Source organism: Nelusetta ayraudi, unplaced genomic scaffold, assembly GCF_046127955.1.
Source record: "Nelusetta ayraudi isolate G7.1 ecotype Tasmania unplaced genomic scaffold, CSIRO-AGI_Nayr_v1 ptg000004l, whole genome shotgun sequence".
Taxonomy (NCBI): domain Eukaryota; kingdom Metazoa; phylum Chordata; class Actinopteri; order Tetraodontiformes; family Monacanthidae; genus Nelusetta; species Nelusetta ayraudi.
Genome location: NW_027466054.1, coordinates 197,501 through 215,349, shown reverse-complemented (window position 1 = coordinate 215,349; position 17,849 = coordinate 197,501). Strand labels below are relative to the sequence as shown.

At 48.2% G+C, this 17,849-nt stretch overlaps 3 protein-coding genes across 3 annotated transcripts; all 3 read left to right on the top strand.

Annotated features, from left to right (window-relative positions):
* The first annotated feature begins 109 nt into the window (after window positions 1-109).
* Window positions 110-4,278, top strand: pjvk (pejvakin). Its single transcript, XM_076040739.1, has 6 exons — window positions 110-1,030; window positions 1,390-1,585; window positions 1,867-2,008; window positions 2,103-2,220; window positions 2,381-2,524; window positions 2,961-4,278. The coding sequence occupies exons 1-6, from the start codon at window positions 766-768 to the stop codon at window positions 3,284-3,286; spliced, it is 1,191 nt and encodes a 396-aa protein (XP_075896854.1). The 5' UTR covers window positions 110-765; the 3' UTR covers window positions 3,287-4,278.
* Window positions 4,279-5,945: 1,667 nt separating this feature from the next.
* On the top strand, window positions 5,946-10,351 carry LOC142898017 (four and a half LIM domains protein 2-like). Its single transcript, XM_076040727.1, has 6 exons — window positions 5,946-6,035; window positions 6,471-6,731; window positions 7,233-7,407; window positions 7,631-7,800; window positions 8,776-8,962; window positions 9,705-10,351. Exons 2-6 carry the CDS (start codon window positions 6,573-6,575, stop codon window positions 9,854-9,856), a joined length of 843 nt encoding a protein of 280 aa, XP_075896842.1. The 5' UTR covers window positions 5,946-6,035; window positions 6,471-6,572; the 3' UTR covers window positions 9,857-10,351.
* Window positions 10,352-10,608: 257 nt separating this feature from the next.
* Window positions 10,609-16,370, top strand: cunh7orf57 (chromosome unknown C7orf57 homolog). The gene is made up of 8 exons (XM_076041355.1): window positions 10,609-10,767; window positions 11,511-11,587; window positions 11,697-11,870; window positions 12,286-12,397; window positions 15,210-15,327; window positions 15,777-15,841; window positions 15,914-16,014; window positions 16,150-16,370. Exons 2-8 carry the CDS (start codon window positions 11,545-11,547, stop codon window positions 16,206-16,208), a joined length of 672 nt encoding a protein of 223 aa, XP_075897470.1. The 5' UTR covers window positions 10,609-10,767; window positions 11,511-11,544; the 3' UTR covers window positions 16,209-16,370.
* Window positions 16,371-17,849: the final 1,479 nt, after the last annotated feature.

Here is a 17,849-nt window from a genome sequence, read left to right as displayed (position 1 = left end):
ATCCTCCTCCCCCTCCTCCTCTGGCTGGAGCTCCGCCTCCTCTTGCTGCCACCGCCATCGCCGACTAATTAAAGGGTGGAGGAGATGGCAGGAGGGAGGAGCTGGAGAGGGAGAGAGAGAGAGTGCACAGCAGAGCGTGACCTTTGACCTCTTCCACTCCCTGCCCGAAGGCTCCGCCCTTCTGAAGACCCAGCACCCGGCACACCTTTTGGAAAGATGCAAAGGAGTCCATCCTGGTCCTGGCTGCCCACGCTGGCTCCTGATGGCACGTGAAGCTGCTACCACTAACAAATTTAACACAAACTTTTGGGAAATGTTTCTAAATGTGATTTATTGCAACACTGGCTCACGTGCATCATCGTTCAGTGTCATCTACGTCAGCTTGCGCTAGCTTTCGGTCATGGCTTTGGTTAAAATTCCTAAATTTTTAAATTCCTAATTTCTGGGTTAAATCCCTGCAATCTCATTTTAAACCCCTCCCCCCAATCAGACACAGCGACTCCCCACACCCACTAGCCCAGCAGCAGCACAGGATTCCATAAACAGCTGCAGTTATTCCTGGATGATGTGGAGACAAGGAGGAAAACCACAGAGTGGACTGCCCAGTGGAGGTGGCTGGAAGGATGGATGGCAGGAGATCAGCAGCTCCAGCTGCTGCAGTGGAAACGCATGGCGGTTGGCCCAGTTCTTCTGCAGCAGCAGCAGGTCATGTGACAGGAAGGTCATGTGACCGGTGTCCCCTTACAGGGTTGCGCTACATCATTGATGCGGTCGACGAGGCAGCCAGAGCGGCAGTGGGTCCGTGCCGTGGGGATGTTCGCTGCCGCCACTAAGAACTTTGTCAAGCAGGTGGGCGACACAGGCCGCCTGGTGCCGGTGCCCAGCCTGAGTGAGGCTGACCACTACCAGCCCCTCAGCCTGGTGGCCCGCAGAAGGAGGAGGGGGCGGGTCTTCTGGAAGAAGGACAAGTACGCCTCCACACCCTTCTCCCTGAAGGACATCCTGGTCGGAGAGAAGGAGATCACTGCAGGTAGTAGAGTGTGTGGGGAGGGGGGGGGGGGTGATGATATGAGATAAAGTTAAATGGGTATATTTTTTAAAATGGATTAAATTTCCCAACCTGGACTTGATCAAAAGTCCTTCAGTTTTCACCGTTTAACACCAATAGCAGGGGGCAGTGTTTCCTCTCCTCCTTACACCTCTTGGGTACAACATCCCTGCAATTTAAGTCCAGAACTGAGCCCCCCAATAGACTCTCTCTGCTTATTACAGCCAGTCAACCTTCACCCACTGTGTGTGTGTGTGTGTGTGTGTGTGTGTGTGCGTGTGTGTGTGTGTGTGTGCGTGTGTGTGTGTGTGTGTGTGTGTGTGTGTGTGTTTCCCAAACAGGAGTCTCGTCCTATCAGCTGCTCAACTACGAGGACAAGTCCGACCTGGCCCTGAGTGGACGCCTGGGGAACCACTTGATCAATGACGTGGGCGTCAATGTCAGTGGCTCCGACTCGGTGGCTGTCAAGGCCTCGTTCGGCATCGTGACCAAGCACGAGCTTGAGGTGCCCACGCTGCTGCGAGAGCTCAACTCCAGGTGCGGCTAAAAAACACAAAAATAAACAAATCACCTTCCAAGTTCAACATACTCACAGAGGGACACGCTAGCTGTATCGCTAAGGCCTAGCTGAGATGATTGACACCTCAGATGGCTATGGTGTGTGTATGCTATCTGGCAGTTAGCTTAGCTCACTACCGTCGTGGTGGTGGCCAAGCCTAGCCAAGATGATTGACACCTCACACGGCTTTTGCGCAGTGTATGCTAGTTTACCGTTAGCTTAGCTGACTAGCGGTGTGGTGGTGGTGGGTGTTTTCCAGGAAAGTGGACCTGGATCACTGCCTGGTCCGTCAGTCCAGGGAAAGTGGGCAAAGTGTTCTGTGCGTGGTGGTGGAGAGCATCAGGACCACCCGCCAGTGCTCCCTGACAGTCCATGCCGGCATGAGGGGGACCACCATGAGGGTGGGTACACACACACACACACACGCACACACACAGATAGTTTGAGCTGACTGTCTGTCTGTCTGTCTGTCTGTGTGTCTGTGTGCGTCTCCAGTTCCAGATCGATGATGGGAGGAACCCTCGAGGTCGAGACAAGGCCATCGTCATCCCGGCCCACACCACCATCGCCTTCAGCGCCTGTGACCTCTTTCTGAGGCTGGATGGTCGCCTCGGTAATGATCTCTCATCTCTGGAAGTCCTCCTCAGCTGCTTCAGTCAGAGAGCCCTATTCTCTGCTGGCCATCCTGAGATCCTCAGGATGCTGCTGGGATTTTTAAAGAGTCTTTCCTCCTGCTGCTCCTCCTCCTGCTTCTTATTCTTCATCTCCTCCAGATATCTGCGTGGCTCCGGAGTCCCAGGGCGGCTTCGAGCGGGAGCAGATCCGGGAACAGCTGGGTGGCTTTCTGGGCCACTTCTCACTGGGCCGCTTGCGCCGCTTCCTATCTGGGATCATCTATGGAAACCCCTTCAGAGCAGGTACCGCCCTCTCATCACTCTTCTTCTTCTTCTTCTTCTTCTTCTTCTTCTTCTTCTTCTTCTTCTTCTTCATCAGGGTCAGTCTTGAGTTCAAATTCTTTCAATTAATGAAGGATTTTGAAAAAGTTCTCTGATACATGTTTTAATCAAAGAAAATCTTCTTCTTCTACCCTAAGAGCTTCTCTGAAATCTGGTGCCAATAAATCATTTTGTGTGCGGTTTTAAATGATGAATTATTTTTTTCTAATGCACTGGCTTATGTTTGATTTTTTTTTTTTTTTTTGATCTTCTTTACTTATTTATTTTTATCTACTTTTTCATATTTTTGTTTGTAAAAGGTTCATAATTTTTGGTTTAAAAAGTGTGGTTATAAAAATCAAAAATCTTCTTCTTCTTCTTCAGTATGTAGCTCAGCTCCTGTGTATGTGTATTGCAGAGAGCCAGGTTTTCCAGGAGCTCACCCACTCCAACACCTATGTGGACGACGGCGGCGATGGCGTTGCGGGCGGTGCCAACTACTTTGAGAGGGCGGCCAGCGTGACGGACGTGTCCAGCGGCTACCTGAGGGAGCTCTCACACACCCGGGTCAACCTGCTAAAGCACAACATTGCCAAGGGGCCGTGCTCGCTGTGCGGGATGGGCCCCCAGCGCCGCGAGACTGTCTACGGCTGCCTGCAGTGCAGCGGAGCCGGGGGCGGGGCAAAGTACGTGCGGCTGCACGCTGTGCCGTGCTTTGACCTGTGGCACAAAACCCTAAGGTGAAGCAGGCGGTGGGGAGGAACACAAGTGAGTCCGCCCTGGTCCTGGCTGCCCACGCTGCCCCCTTGGTGGCAAACACCGTAAGCTGCCGTTTGAAGGCCCAATTTTACACAAACTTCTTCCAGGAAACGTTTCCAAACTTGATTTATTGCAACACTGGCTCACGTGCATCATCATTCAGCGTCATCTACATGATCTGTGATGTCAGAGATGCAAACTAGCCTGTGCTAGCTTTCGCTTATTGCTGTTTAAACATCTATTTGGTTTAAATTCCTAAATTTTAAAATTCCAAAATTCTGGGTTAAACTCTTCATTTTAAACCCCTCCCCTGACGTCTGATTTTCCAGCCAGGTGAGGAGTGGCAGCCAATCAGACGCAGCCTTACTCACTAACCCCTCCCCCCACAGCAAGTTCAGCCCGAGGAACATCAGAGGACCAGAGGTGGTGGTAAGAGAAACTGAAGGAGCTCCAGCCTCCCCTGGTCTTCCACCAGGCCACTAGGGGTCAGTCCTTAGACTTGGATCAAAGATGATTTCAGTTTTCATGGAGTTTTCATGCAGCTCAGCATGCACATGTGTTTTTTGTTTTGTTTTGTTTTTTTGTTTTTACGTGTGTTGTGAAATCAAGTGTCTTCTTGCACCAGGAGGTAGTAAATTACAGGCCAAGGGTTCAAGGCAGGTGGGGGTTGGGGTAGTGGAAGGGGCTCAGGGAGGTGGACCCTGCAACCAGGAAGAGGAGGAGAAGCCACCTGATCTGCACACCTCCGCCGCCGCCCTACAGGCTGGGAGGGATAAATTATTCAGGCAGGTGTCGGGTGGAGGTGGAGCAACTCGGTTTCACTTCTGGGTCAGACTGGAGGGTCATGTGACCACTGGTCACTGGTCTCACGCGCACACACACAATTGTGGTCGGCAGCAGCTGCCATACCCACACAGATCCATCCAGGATGCTGATTGGACCAAACTCTTCCTGTTGTTCAGAAATAAATTGTGCATTTGTTGTTGCCTTTTTTCCCTCAGTGTCGTTTTTCTTTCATTTATATTCACGCAACTGCTAGTCATAGATGATGACGGCGAGAAATTAATGAATTCAATTCATGCATTTGTATAACTAACTCACTTCCTGGAACCTGAGAGGAGTGGCCTGTAATGTCATGTGATTGGGCTCAGTCACCCTCAACACGTTAGCAAGCTAATCACATCCATCAATGCCTGTCAATAAAGTTCAACAAAAAACTTCAAAGAGCCACGACAGGTGATGGAATGAAGGAATTAGCACAACGAGCTCAACACCTCGGTTGGCCGGCATCAGAAGAACTTTATTTAAAGAGGCCACGCGGTCAAATCACACAAAAGCCCAGCGTCTTCCAAAAGTGAAGAAGCGTGGCCCCCTGCGTCATGTGATAACCTCCATCATGTGATCACCTCCGTCATGTGAACTGCAACTCTTGGAATTCTATGGAACAAAAAGTTCAGGGAAAAAAAACAAAAAAACAAAGAACAGCCTCTTGTGATGCAACACGGGAAATTAAGTCGGCATTTTATCTATTTCATTGCATGGCGTTCTGAAAGGGGGATGGGGTTAGTCTCCACTTATGTGTGGAGACGCTCCTGGCCTGAATTCCACGATAATTTGTTCATCTCGTTAGCCGGTGAGGAGCGCTTTTCCTGGTGGCGCAGTAGGGAACAGCGGGACTCTTTGATTTTGGGAAAAATGAGTTGAGTGTCTGACTCCTCTGAGAAAAATGAAGCTCCACTGGGCACAAAAATCACATTCCAAGAAGAGGTTTGTTCCAGTTCCTGGCGATGTGATGAGGGCACAGCTACACCTGGAGCACTCACACACCTGTCAGTCAAGCTGGCAGCCTTTAAAAATGCTCCCATGATGGGACCTGCGAGGTCACATGATGAAGCATGAAAATCCCATATGATTAAAAAATTGGAGCAAGCATTGGCCCTCGGGACTGGAATAAATATCTCTTTATAGTGACTGAATGATGCTCTGATGTCAGCGAGTAAACAGCTTGTTTCATAAGAGCTCCTCAGAAAGTGGTGGAGATGCTCCGCCGTCACAGGAACCAGGGACAAACAGCAGCACCTGACTGCCGCTGCCTGCGGGGACATCGAATTAAAGCTAATCCAATCAGTGCCAAAGAGATTTTTATATTTGTTCAATTGCCTCTTAAAGTCCTCCTGCTGCTGCTGCTGCAGGAGGAAACAAGGAGTCGGCAGTTTTACAGGAAGCAGCGAGTCCCTAATGCGAAAATCTCATCATATGATCAACAGGCGGAATATTGAATATCGCAGGAAAATACGGCTGATCCGGGCAAAGACGACAACATATTCAGCACGTTGCAAAAAGATATAATTATATAATAATTTCAGTCTTTCTTGGAAAAAGGTTAAAAGTTAAAACACCTGATGTGTCTGAAACCTGCACAGGAAGTTGCCTCCACTTCCGCAAAAACCAGCCTCATGTTCATGGAAATAAAACACAAATGTGACCACGCAACATGTGTGTCTTTTTCTCTCTCTTTATTTGGTTTTAAAAGAAGGATATTTTGGCCTTTAGCCCATTCGTGTTATTTATAGCAGACATGATTTAATCTGAGGCCATGCCCACCTCTGCCTCGGTCCCCGCCCTCCCGCCACCCCTCCGCAGCCTCACTGCTGGTGATGGTTAAAAGGCAGGAGGAGATCAGGGCCCGGAGGGAGAAACCGGTCTGACCCTGATCCGACTCCACTGACTGAAGGTAAGCAGCCTTCTGAGGTTTTTGTGTCGCTGGTATTCACAGAATATGTTTCTATCATTTCAGATTTTTTGACCAAATTTTCCTTTGAATTTGAAATGTAAACGTTTGACCAACTTTCCTCTAAATTTACTCTATTTAATTTAATTTATTTTTAAAGAAATGGAAGTTCATTTCTCATCATGGAAACATCCCTTGACTGTAAACAGGAGTAAACAGGCATTTTACCAACATTTGTAAGATGCAAAAATATGGAAATTCTTCTAAAAATATTTCCTCCAAAAAAAAAAAGAAAAAGGTTAAGAGGCCATTTGGGTCAGTCCTCAGCTAAATTATTTTGTATGTATTGAAGTATTTAATTGAGTTTAAAATGCCTCTGAGTTTCTGACGAATCCATTCAAACTAATAAGCGTGTGTGTGCGTCTGATTATTGGCCAGTTTGACCGGACCCTCATTGGGACCGCCAGCTAGTTTGACCTGACCCTCACCGGCACCCCTAGCCAGTTTGATCGGACCCTCCCAGCCGGACTCCCAGCCAGGATGCCCGAGACCTCGTACGAGTGCAGCGACTGCCAGGAGTCGCTGTACGGCCAGCGCTACATCCTGCGGGACGACGACATCTACTGTATCAAGTGTTACGAGACCCACTTCTCTCACCAGTGTGAGCTGTGCCAGCAGCTCATTGGCTGTACCAGCAAGGTAACCGCCTGCCCACCCACCCATCCGACTAGCCAACCAGCCAATCTATGTCAGCCTCACCTTATGCTCGACCAAAGTGTGTGTTTGGGGCCATTTAACACATCAGAATCAGGACATAATTGAGGGAAAGTGTTGGTGGAGAAGGAGCAGGGGGCAGGAAGTGGTAGAGTGTCTGCAGACAGGGACCCCTGGTGGTCGCTGTCTGTCAAGACAGACATTGAAGCAGATGTCTCAGTTATTATGTTTGAGCCCAATTCAGCAGAAAAATTAAAAACAAACTCTATAGGTCTAGGCATGTGCTCTGCCTCATCCTGCAATTCTACATGATTACAAACCTGAGGGATTCTTTTGTAGTAATTGTATGTTGCACTCAGTGTTGTGCTGTGATTACCAAGAAAAAAAAAAAAAAAGTAGTCCCTGCAGTCAGCGAGTCAGCAGCTTCACAAGCCTTCATTCTACACACAGCTACACCCACTTGTCCCCGTCCCTGTGCCCTTGCAGGACATGTCCTACAGGGATCGCCACTGGCACAGCGGCTGCTTCCTGTGTGGCATGTGCAACCGCTCGCTGGTGGACCGGCCCTTCGCCACCAAGGCCGACCTGCTCATGTGCGTGGAGTGCTACAGCAACGAGTACTCGTCCAAATGCCACGCCTGCCTCAAGACCATCATGCCAGGTGAGGGAGGGGTTGGTGGGTGGGGCTAAGAGGGGGGTTAGGGTGGGCGGGGCTAAGTGCTGGATCTGTTCTTGGTCCAGTTTGGGCCCTTTGGGTTCAATCAGGCAGGCAAGAGACCTCAGAGGTGAGCTGACTGTACCTCCCTCTCTCTCTCTCTCTCTCTCTGTTTCTTTCTCTCTCTCTCTCTCTCTCTCTCCCTCTCTCTGTCTGGCGCCCCCTACAGGCTCAAAGAAGATGGAGCACAAGGGCAACAGCTGGCACGAGCACTGCTTCAGCTGCCAGCGCTGCCAGCAGCCCATTGGCACCCGCAGCTTCGTGCAGAAGGAGGGCAACAACTTCTGCCTGCCCTGCTATGAGAAGCAGTTTGCCCAGCAGTGCGTCAACTGCAAGAAGGTAAAAGCAAATGCAGGACGTCCCGCCCCCTCACTCTTTATCCCCCCAATCATCATCATCATCATCATCATCATCATCATTGGACCTGTGGCCACTCTGGCTCCTAGATTGAGTAGACGTGAATGAAATTAGATGCAGTAATGAGGCGATGAGACGTCAAAGTGAGATTAGTACCGACTATTGTGTGGGTTTTTGTCCTGCGGGGGGGCACCACTGCCATCAAAAGGGCTTTGACCCGAGGGAATGCTCAGAACATGGACTGTCTGTGGCACAGCTAAGTTCTTTCTGATTGGATGTCTGAAGGTTGGGGGGCACCGGGGGATATGTGACCACCTGAAGCAGGAAGCAGATGGTGGCGCTGGCAGGAAGTGGGAGCGTCGTCACAGAGGGAGGAGGGATCAGGCAGCAGGGGGCGGAGTGACAGATCACCTGAGAGATTCTTTTCTAAAATTAAAGCTCATTTTAATGAGCTCTATTAAGCTCAATTAAGGTCAAGTTAATTACATAAGACTGGTGCATTTAGGATCTTACACATCTATTATTATATTAAAAATGACCTGCTAGAGCAGGCGTCGGCAAACTATGACCCGGGGGCCATATGCTATTTTAAGCATTTTAATGTGGCCCGGCGAATTTTAAAGAAATTATATAAATAATTAGTAAGTCATAAAACAGCTGTATTTCATCCATTTTCAGTGATTTAAGAGTCATTTCAATAAAAACAAAAAAACACGGGGCATCAAAGGCACTGATTTTGTTGGAACTTTGCTTTGGTTCATTTTCAATTTTCCTCCTATGAGGTTGGTCAGTAAAACACTCCATCCATCTGCTCCTGCTGCGGGCCCCCCTCTGTCACATTTTACAACCCATTGTGCCCCACTGGCCAAAACGTTTGCCCACCCCGGTGCTAGAGCGATTGAAGGTGTGATTGGCAGTGGTTGGTCGTCTTCAGTCATGTGACTCCTGCTCTTTCAGCCAATCACCACGGGCGGTGTGAACTACCGGGACCAGCCCTGGCACAAGGAGTGCTTCGTGTGCATCGGCTGCAAGGTGCAGTTGGCTGGCCAGCGCTTCACCTCCCGGGACGACTTTGCCTACTGCCTCAACTGCTTCTGCAACCTGTTTGCCAAGAAGTGCGCCTCCTGCACCACCTCCATCAGCGGTAAGCTCCGCCACCACTTCGGGGAGGGGGTGGAGGGCGTCTCGGGAGGGGTCAATTCAAGGAAAACAGGCAGAAGTCGGAGCAACTCAACATTTCAGGATATTCTAAATTAACTTGCTTTAACTTGATTTTAGAGTGTCCTTTTCAAACTTATTTTAATTAATGCAAATGCAGGAACAATTATCCAACACCAGAGGGGGAAAAACTGTAGCTACTCACATTTTCATGGAACCTTGTTTTCAGTCCGCCCTGGGGACAAAGCCTCTTTTTTTCTGCAGTAGCTGGAGCTCACCCAGTTGCTGTTGGAACGGCTCTGACGTCAGCAGAAGGCCTGGGAGGAATGTTTACTACATTCACATCCTAGCAGTCATGTGCCTCCCCTGTGCATCCTATCACCGTCAATTAGTGGGTGAAGGAATTATATCGATCATGAGGGCTGCAGCAGATGAGCTAAATTAACAAGCCTGGGGGTGGAAAAAAAGTGGCTAAGTGGTGATAAAACATCACAAGCTGTTTGCAAGGCTGTTTTCTAGCTCAACAACACCCCCTAGTCGGTCAATTTGCAACGCAGTCGTGACAACCTGTGGTCAAAGGATAGCAAAGATGTGGACGGCTAATTTTGATTTTCCTTATGAGGCCAAAACATTCCACTTTATGGGCCCTCTAATGGTCCCCAAAGGCAGCAGGTGACTCACAATGACCTCATGACCCCCCCTCCCACTCCTCCTCCACACACCCCCAGGTCTTGGCGGCAGCAAGTACATCTCCTTTGAGCAGCGCCAGTGGCACAACGACTGCTTCAACTGCAAGAAGTGCTGCGTGTCGCTGGTGGGCCGCGGCTTCCTCACGTCCAAAGACGACATCCTCTGTCCCGACTGCGGCCAGGACATGTGAAGGGGTCACCGAGGTCTCACCGAGGGCCCTCCGCCAGGCCGGAGAGAGTGCCACCCGCCGTCATGCTAACCACACCCGAGTTTGTTATTGTGCATCACTTACTGGTTTCTCACAATTTTAACTCTTACCTGACTGTTTGTGTCTGTTTGCGTGTGTGTGTGTGTGTGTGTGTGTGTGTGTGGCGCTACTGATGACACGTTGAGTCGAGGTGCAGACGTCACCTGAAGGATCTTCAGTGTTTCGAACATATCTACAATATATCTATGTGGCAAATGCCATTTTAATGAGTCATACCTGCTCACCAAAGCTGCATTGTATCACATAAAAACTGACATTGATTGCGCCACTAATACGACTTAACTGACGCTGTGAAATAACACATTGTTTAACGGAAAAGTAACAGTTGCAGTGAACCAGCAGATATTCAAACAATAACCAAGAGTGTCGGTTGTGTCATTTAATGTAACCTAAAGTAATAAATGATATATTAAAAAATAAATCTGTTGACTTTGGTTTTGTGTCACTGTAATTGCTGTGAAAAAAGGTTTGAATAATAATAATAATAATAATAATAATAATAATAATAATAATAATAATAATAATAATAATAATAATAATAATAATAAGCAGAAGACGCAGTAAAGGTTCGTGAAACGCGACAGATATCTCACTGCGCTGTCGCCTCAGTCAAGCGCAGAGCGCTGCTGAGTCTGCCCACTACCACCGTGACATCAGGATTATCGCCTTCATACACGATCTTTGTCCAGAGGACCGGAAGCTGGCAGCAGGTGCCACCGGAAGTGTCTGCGGTCCGTCCATCCATCCCCGCCTGCTGTAAAACTACATTTTTGGAAGCGCCCCGGCAGTTCTCGCCAGAAGCCACTCGCACCTAACGATCAACGCGACGTAACGTAAGCAATTTCTTCTCCTGATCATTTATTTCAATCGGAAGCGGCCCCGCAGTGGATCCACCTCTCAGCGGCGGAGCGCCGCTGAAGCAGCAGCTAGCCTGTAGGCGGCTAGCATAGCTAGCGGAGCTAACGGAGCTTTGTTAGCAGCACAGCTCAATTAAGCTCTGCACTAAGCTACGTCTTTGACTTTCGGTGCCCTAGTTTTACTTTTATATGAAATATTTCGTATTATTTTATGTATTGAGATTGCATCCGGACATTATCCTCTAAAAGCGTGGCGTTTTTTTTTAAATCTATTTATTTATTCATTCATTTTTTTTAAATACCCTAGATATAAACGGTGTCGGTGTTAGCTTAACGCCTCGCCGCACCATTAATAAGTCATATTTCAGTCCGTATGGTTGTATTCGGGACGTTCAGTATGCATTTTTTATTTGTGCTTTGTGACAAGGGCGTAATAACAGGGTGACGTAGTTACGACTGTGTAACGGGGCACATAAGACTAGTATAAGAAACATTGCTGCCTATGGAGTAATTTCTCTTGCATCAGCATTATTTTCCTACTTTTCCTGTCGTGTAGAACTGAATTACTGTTGATATTTTTTATTTTAAGTGTATATTTAAAGTTATTAAGGTGCTACCCCGATGTCACATTATATTAAAAATCGATCCCTTCTCGATACCTCAGGGTCTCATGCTTGTCTTCCACCTAAACTTATTTTTTTCCCCCTTAAACCCAGCAGTATTTCCTGCTGTGTGTCCGTGCCTTCAGCTGAAATGAGCACCGCACCACCCAACCATCGGAGGGGCAAGCCTGGTGGTACGGCTTACCTTCACTTTGGTCTCAGTCTGACCACCATACAAACACTCGATAGTCAAAATCTGCAGCGCTTGTCTTTTTTTTTTTTCTCCCCCCAACGATCTCACAGCCATCAAGCCCGGGGTCAACACGGCCGGCGTGACCGGACCCACCTCCCAGATCCCTGGCCTGTCCCAGAGCGCCGAGACGGACACCCCCGTGGAGCGGATCAGTGGGCGGCGGGTCGGGATCTTTGAGTCTGACTCGGAATATGTCAAGCTGGCCAAGGGTGGTGGCCGCAGAGGTGAAGCTGCCTCAGTCAATTAGTTTGTGCTAAAACAACAGGAATCACAACATTTCAGAATGCAAAACACATCCTGTTGGACTGGTTGTCAACGCTCGTGACTCGACTCCTTGAATGCCGAGCCAACCTGAACGCACTGCCGCTGGTTGTCAGTCACTCTTCTTTCCCAAAAGTGCACCAGTGCTTAGTATTATTATTATTATTATTATTATTATTATTATTATTATTATTATTGTCATTATTTTTGCTAATGAAGGACTCATGAAACCTCCTGTGAGGTCGGATCCTTTGCTGTGCGACGCCTCCACAGGCTGTCGTCATGTCACGTTGTGTTGTCGCTGATTCAGATGCGCTGTCGACCAGCGGTTGTGTTAAACCATGTGTTGAACACTGTGTTGAACGCTCTGCCGCGCAGGGCTGCTGTGCCACGACGTGGACACTGATGACAGCAAGCCCACGAAGTCCTACAAGGTTGCCAACTTCTTCAGTGGCGGCGGCGGCGGCGATGACAACAACGAGTCCCAGAGGTGAGACTTCCTGCTGGGTGTCCGTCCATGTGACCTTTGACCGAGTCCTCACTTCCTGTCCTTGTCTTCTTCTAAACTACTATGGCTTTGTCTCAAATCAACCACTCATTCCCTTCTCTCTATGTAGACATATATATTATATTATAATATGTGTAGCCACTATACAGTGACAAATTAACCAATTTATTTATTTATTTATTTTTTTTTAAACAACTTTTGGACACACTTAAAACTTCCTGTCGGCAGGTGGTAATAAATTAATTAATTTACACACATATTCGCATTTTCGTGCCAGGGACATATTATACTGAGCGCCTTCCCATGTTAAAAAAAAATAACGCTTGCTTTTTCTACCGGTGGGTCAATGTGAGCACAATGCATGATGGGATATATTGCTGGGCTAGCGACCATTGACTGTACACTACTTCTAGCGATGCATTGTGGGATACATTCGCGGACTATATAGTGAATGTCGATGTTTACTCAGGATTCAGATGCCGCCACAACATGGTGTAGTGACTATATAGTGTCATTTAGAGCCGGGTATCGCCACTGACCTCCCGATACCATACGATTCCGATACACTAAGTTCAAAGTCGATTCGATTCTGATATTTCCGATACCATATTGATATTTTAGCTACAACACCATTTGCTTTGGTAATGGCAAAGATTCTCAAAGAACTAATGCTGTACATTCAATTGTAAAAGTAACCCTCTAACATGGTGCATAATTAAATATTGATATTTACATTAAGAAAGAACTGCCCATTAAACAAATAGTTACATAACAACATGCACTTTTTATTCATACCCCTGAACCCAGATACATGGCCACCAAACTGTACCTCATGGAAACATACAAACACTGCAGTGATTGTCTCACAAACGTTTGGTTCATTTTGAACAGAAATGGAAAAAACACACCAGTCTGCACTAAAGTGCATTTAAAACCAAACCTGACTGAACAATGTAAACCAAGTTGTAAAGTGCATGACACTAGGCTGCAATTCGCCTCACTCTGCCCATCAGTCGGCCAACAGAGGGTATTTTGAGTGCTGCTTGCGAGGCTAAGGTCCCGTCCACACGGGAAGGTTTTTTGGTGGGAACGGTAAAGTATTTAACCGTTACGGCGTTTTGTCCACACGGCAACGCCGTTTTGGGTCCGCAAAACGGTATTTTTTGAAAACGGGTCCCAGAGTGGGAAAATCTGGCAACGCCGTTTCGCTGTTGTCACATCGTTGCCGTGTGGACGGTGAAAACGGCTCTTCCTTGTAAAACGATGACGTCATCGCGCCGTCACTGTCATGTGACCAGAAAAAACACGGCATGCAGCGGCACAAAAAACAACGATAGCGGCGAGCGGAGTTGTCTTTGTATCGCAGGCGCTTCAAGATTTGTTGGCAGTATTACCACAAAACCTCAAAACCTCAGACTCACCTTTTTTCCGCTACTCGCCATTTTTGTTTTCACTGTGTTTAGTGTGTAGCGGAAACGCCCTCTTTCTAAATCGTGAGTCCGGTGGCTGTGTCAGCGTCTGTGAACAGCGCCACCTTTCGGTGTGGCATACGCATTACATCGTTTTCACCCACCGTTCCGTTTCCATCTGTCAGTGTGTGGACGCAACTTTTTTCGACCCTGGGAAAGGAAAAAAACAGCAACGTTCCCGTGTGGACAGGGCCTAAGTTGAGTGTGTGAGCACAATGAGGGCGTGTACTTGGTACAGTACAGCTGGTTACCACCTGAGCGTGGGCGGAGTTACGGCTGCACGGCGGACCGAAGGTCCCTGGACGTTTATTCATAGGTTTTACCTTTTGTATTGACCGTGCTTTTGTTTTGTTTTGTGCAAGACACTTTAGCAGGGCTTAGAATGATGTTGTTTAATACTGTTGACTTAAAACACTGTGCTAGCAGGGAAAATGTAGACGTTGAAACGGTCACTTGAGTCTCAGAGTCGTTTATTATTAGACAAGAATATCCGCACAAGTTCACACAAAGCATAAAGCAGGAAGAGCTCTATTCAACCGGTGTTAACACACTAGCAACGTTAAAATTGCTATAAGGAGCGAAAGTTAAGAGGCGGAATCGCTCCCTTGGAAGTTTCACTGCCAGCGAACACAACACACAAGCAGAACACGGAGTTAGCGGTGGTGGCTAACAGTTTATTAACACGATTCAGCGGTTGTGCGTTGAAAACTGCAGTTCCTTGAGGTCACAATACACGCACAGTCCTCATACATGTGTTCAAACATTATGACCGACTGTTCTCTCATCCCCGTTGCCCACCGGGCCGGTGGTCCATCACATCCGCATTAGGCTCAACAATTCTCCAACATTTTCTCTGTTCGTTCCACTCCGGCTATTGTAGTCCTTGGTGTTCCGGTAGTCGCTCGGCAGTCGTTCGGCATTTTTTTATTATTATCATTATCATTAACATTATTATCGACATCTGACTGCAGTAACGGTGCACAAAGCATTAATCCACGCGAGACTGAAGGGGTTTTAAACAAACAAACGCAGAACGGGTAAAATATATTGCATTTTAAAGTATCGATACTGGGATTTATGTATCAATTATCGTTTTTAAACGTGTGTATCGATGAATACCAAAAATATCGATATTTTTAACCCACCCCTCGTGTCAATAGGGGGTGATTTTGGGAACAGCCACTGTGTCAGTGTTGAGGACCCCGCCCACCCCCTCTCTTCTCCCCTACCACTTCCCCTGCCCCTCCTCCTCACCCACCAGCCAACCGGCGGCTGCGTTTCCTTTTTGCCACGTCCTTACATGACGCTGGATTTTGTGTTTTCAGCGGCAGCAAAGCCACGTTGCCCGACGGCCAGGCGAGGGCGCCGGTGCAGCCTCTGACTGCACCGTTCGGCACTGACAGCAGTGCATCCTGGGAGAGTGAGACTGATACAGCCCTCAAGGTGAATGATGGGGCTGGAGGACGACACTGTGTCGTCACCACCACCACCACCACTACCACATCTCCTTCCATCCGTTTCTTTCTCCATCAACTGTGTTTTTCATTTATTCTATTTTAATATTTTGGGGCGGTTCTACAGGCTGTTGTGATGGCTGACTGGAGCTTTTAATCAGCTTCTCATCAATGATCAATATGACATCCCATTTTTTGGTTTGTTTTTTTGTTTTTTGCTGGTCGCCTCCATCGCATGGCTAACTTCATGTTTGGTTTTCTGCTCATCGTGTGGTCACGCGTGGCTGCCCGCCCGCCGCTCGCTTCTCCATTAATTAAGCCTTGGATTTGTTTCCTTCACTCCAGAGGTTCTCCTGGTTCTCCCCTCAGTCTCACTCGCTGTCACTCATCTCTTCCACTCACTTTTTCTGTTGTTGTTTTTTTTGTTGCACCCTGCAGACTCCACCCGACGACGTCACCAACCAGATGGAGGGCCTGAACGTCAGCAGCAAGTACAAGAGGACGTGAGTAGAGCTTCAGACCAGCAGTGGTAGGCGTGGTGAAGGTGAGGCTGATGTCACAATCTCCATGTCCAGGTCCTTTGAGAAGAAAGCTGCTCCAGTCAGCATGTCCAAGCTGCTGAGCCACGGCTACGTGGAGGAGAAGAAGAAGTCTCCCAACGACGATGACAGCTCAAGTACGGCTAAGTCAAGTAGGATGATAGTGATGGTGGTGAAGAAGATAGAAGATGGTGATAATGATGATAACAATGGTTGAAGAAGATGGTGATGGTGACGATGGCGATGATGTCCACTGTTGGCGTGTCTTTCAGGTGTGACCTCGGAACAGACCAGCACCGTGGCCACTGAGGACGTGGACGACCTGGAGTAGCTCCTGGTTCCCAGGGTTCCAGCATTGGGTGGCTGCTCGTGACCTCATAGACCCACAGCACGCTGGCACCGCCCCCCGCCCACCCCACCAACGTTTATTCTCCATCCACTGACTGTTTTGTACTCATGTTAATGCAAACGGTGCTGTCTTCTTCTTCTTCTTCTTCTTCTTCTTCTTCTTCTTCTTCTTCTTCTTCTCTTATTATTTATTTGCTCTGATTGGAGACAGAACGGCTGTTGAGTAGAAGGATGATGGCGCTCGCTGCTGTGCTCTTGGTTCTACGTGTTTTGTTTTTTTTATTTCGCTCGATTTGAAGGTACAAGTTGCCGGCTATTGGTTGTATGAAGATCGAGTTAGCGGTAGCGTTTTTTCCTAACCGTGTTTCGTGCTCCTGACGTTGTGGTTCCAGTGACGTTCAAGTGTTGTTCTTGCCTCCTGACAGACAGACAGGATGTCGATATTGATGTTGACGCGGCTGCAGTCCGTTGGACCTGCAGCAAAAAAAAAAATATCTGAAGTTTACGTTGAGTGTTGAGGGGCCAAAAGTTTAAGTTGTGCTTAAAAAAAGGAGTTATTTCTATCTGTCCATCTTCCTGGAAGCTTCACAGGAAGTCCCGCCTCGTGAGTCCACTGCAGCTTCTCATTAAAGCCACTAACCAAGAAGAAAAAGCCAGCGTGTGAATTAGTTTTAGTGGAGTCGGTCCATCAGAACCCAACCAGAACCGACTCCCTGCTGCATGACCCCCTGCCCACTGCACCCCCCGCACACACACTGCTAGAATAACCCCATTATCATCACCAGAATCTGAAGGCCGCCTTCAGCCGCCTCATCAGCAGCTGAAAGTCTAGTCAGCTTCCCAGCAAGTCGGTGCACAGCCCACACAACCTGACACATGACCGTGATCACATGACCAGCAGCGTAACTCGCACTCTCTCTCTCTCACACTCAAACACGCGCGCACACACACACACACACACACACACACACACACACACACACACACACACACACACACACACACTCGCTGTCCCCCTCCAGTTCAGCTCCGAGTCCAGAGAAAAACTCAGCACATCTTCAGCAGCAGCAGCAGCAGCAGTGGTGGTGGTTGAGAAGGTTCAGTCTTCGCCAGCTTCCTGTTCACTTTTTGTTTACTTCCTGTTTCCTGTTGGGCCACAACCACAGGTCCGGTGCCAACTGTGCTGTTTGAAACACAGAGTTCAGTTTAACTCCTGGAATGATGATGAAGAGGATGATGATGATGATTAGTCCACCTACTGTGACTCCGCCTCCTTCCCCCTCCTCCCAGGTTAATTTTGCAGTAGGAGAAGCAGCGAATGTATCGTCTCATTTTTCTTTTTTTTCTTTTTTTGGAGAAAAACGGGTTTAGTTCCAAACGTTTCAGGCCACGCTTCCTCCCCCCCACTTCCTGTTTTGGTCAGCTGAAGCCGCCTTCTCTGCTTCCCTCCCTTCTTCTGCTCCTTTACGATTCTCCACGCCAACAGGGAAAGCTGAAGACTTCAGCCAAAGTGTGAGGAGGAAATAAGAGCCACTCCTCCTGATCAGCTGACCCCGTCCGCGACCTCACCCACTGATCTCCCTCTGGTTACTCTGGTTTCAATAAATGGGCATGTGCATGTACC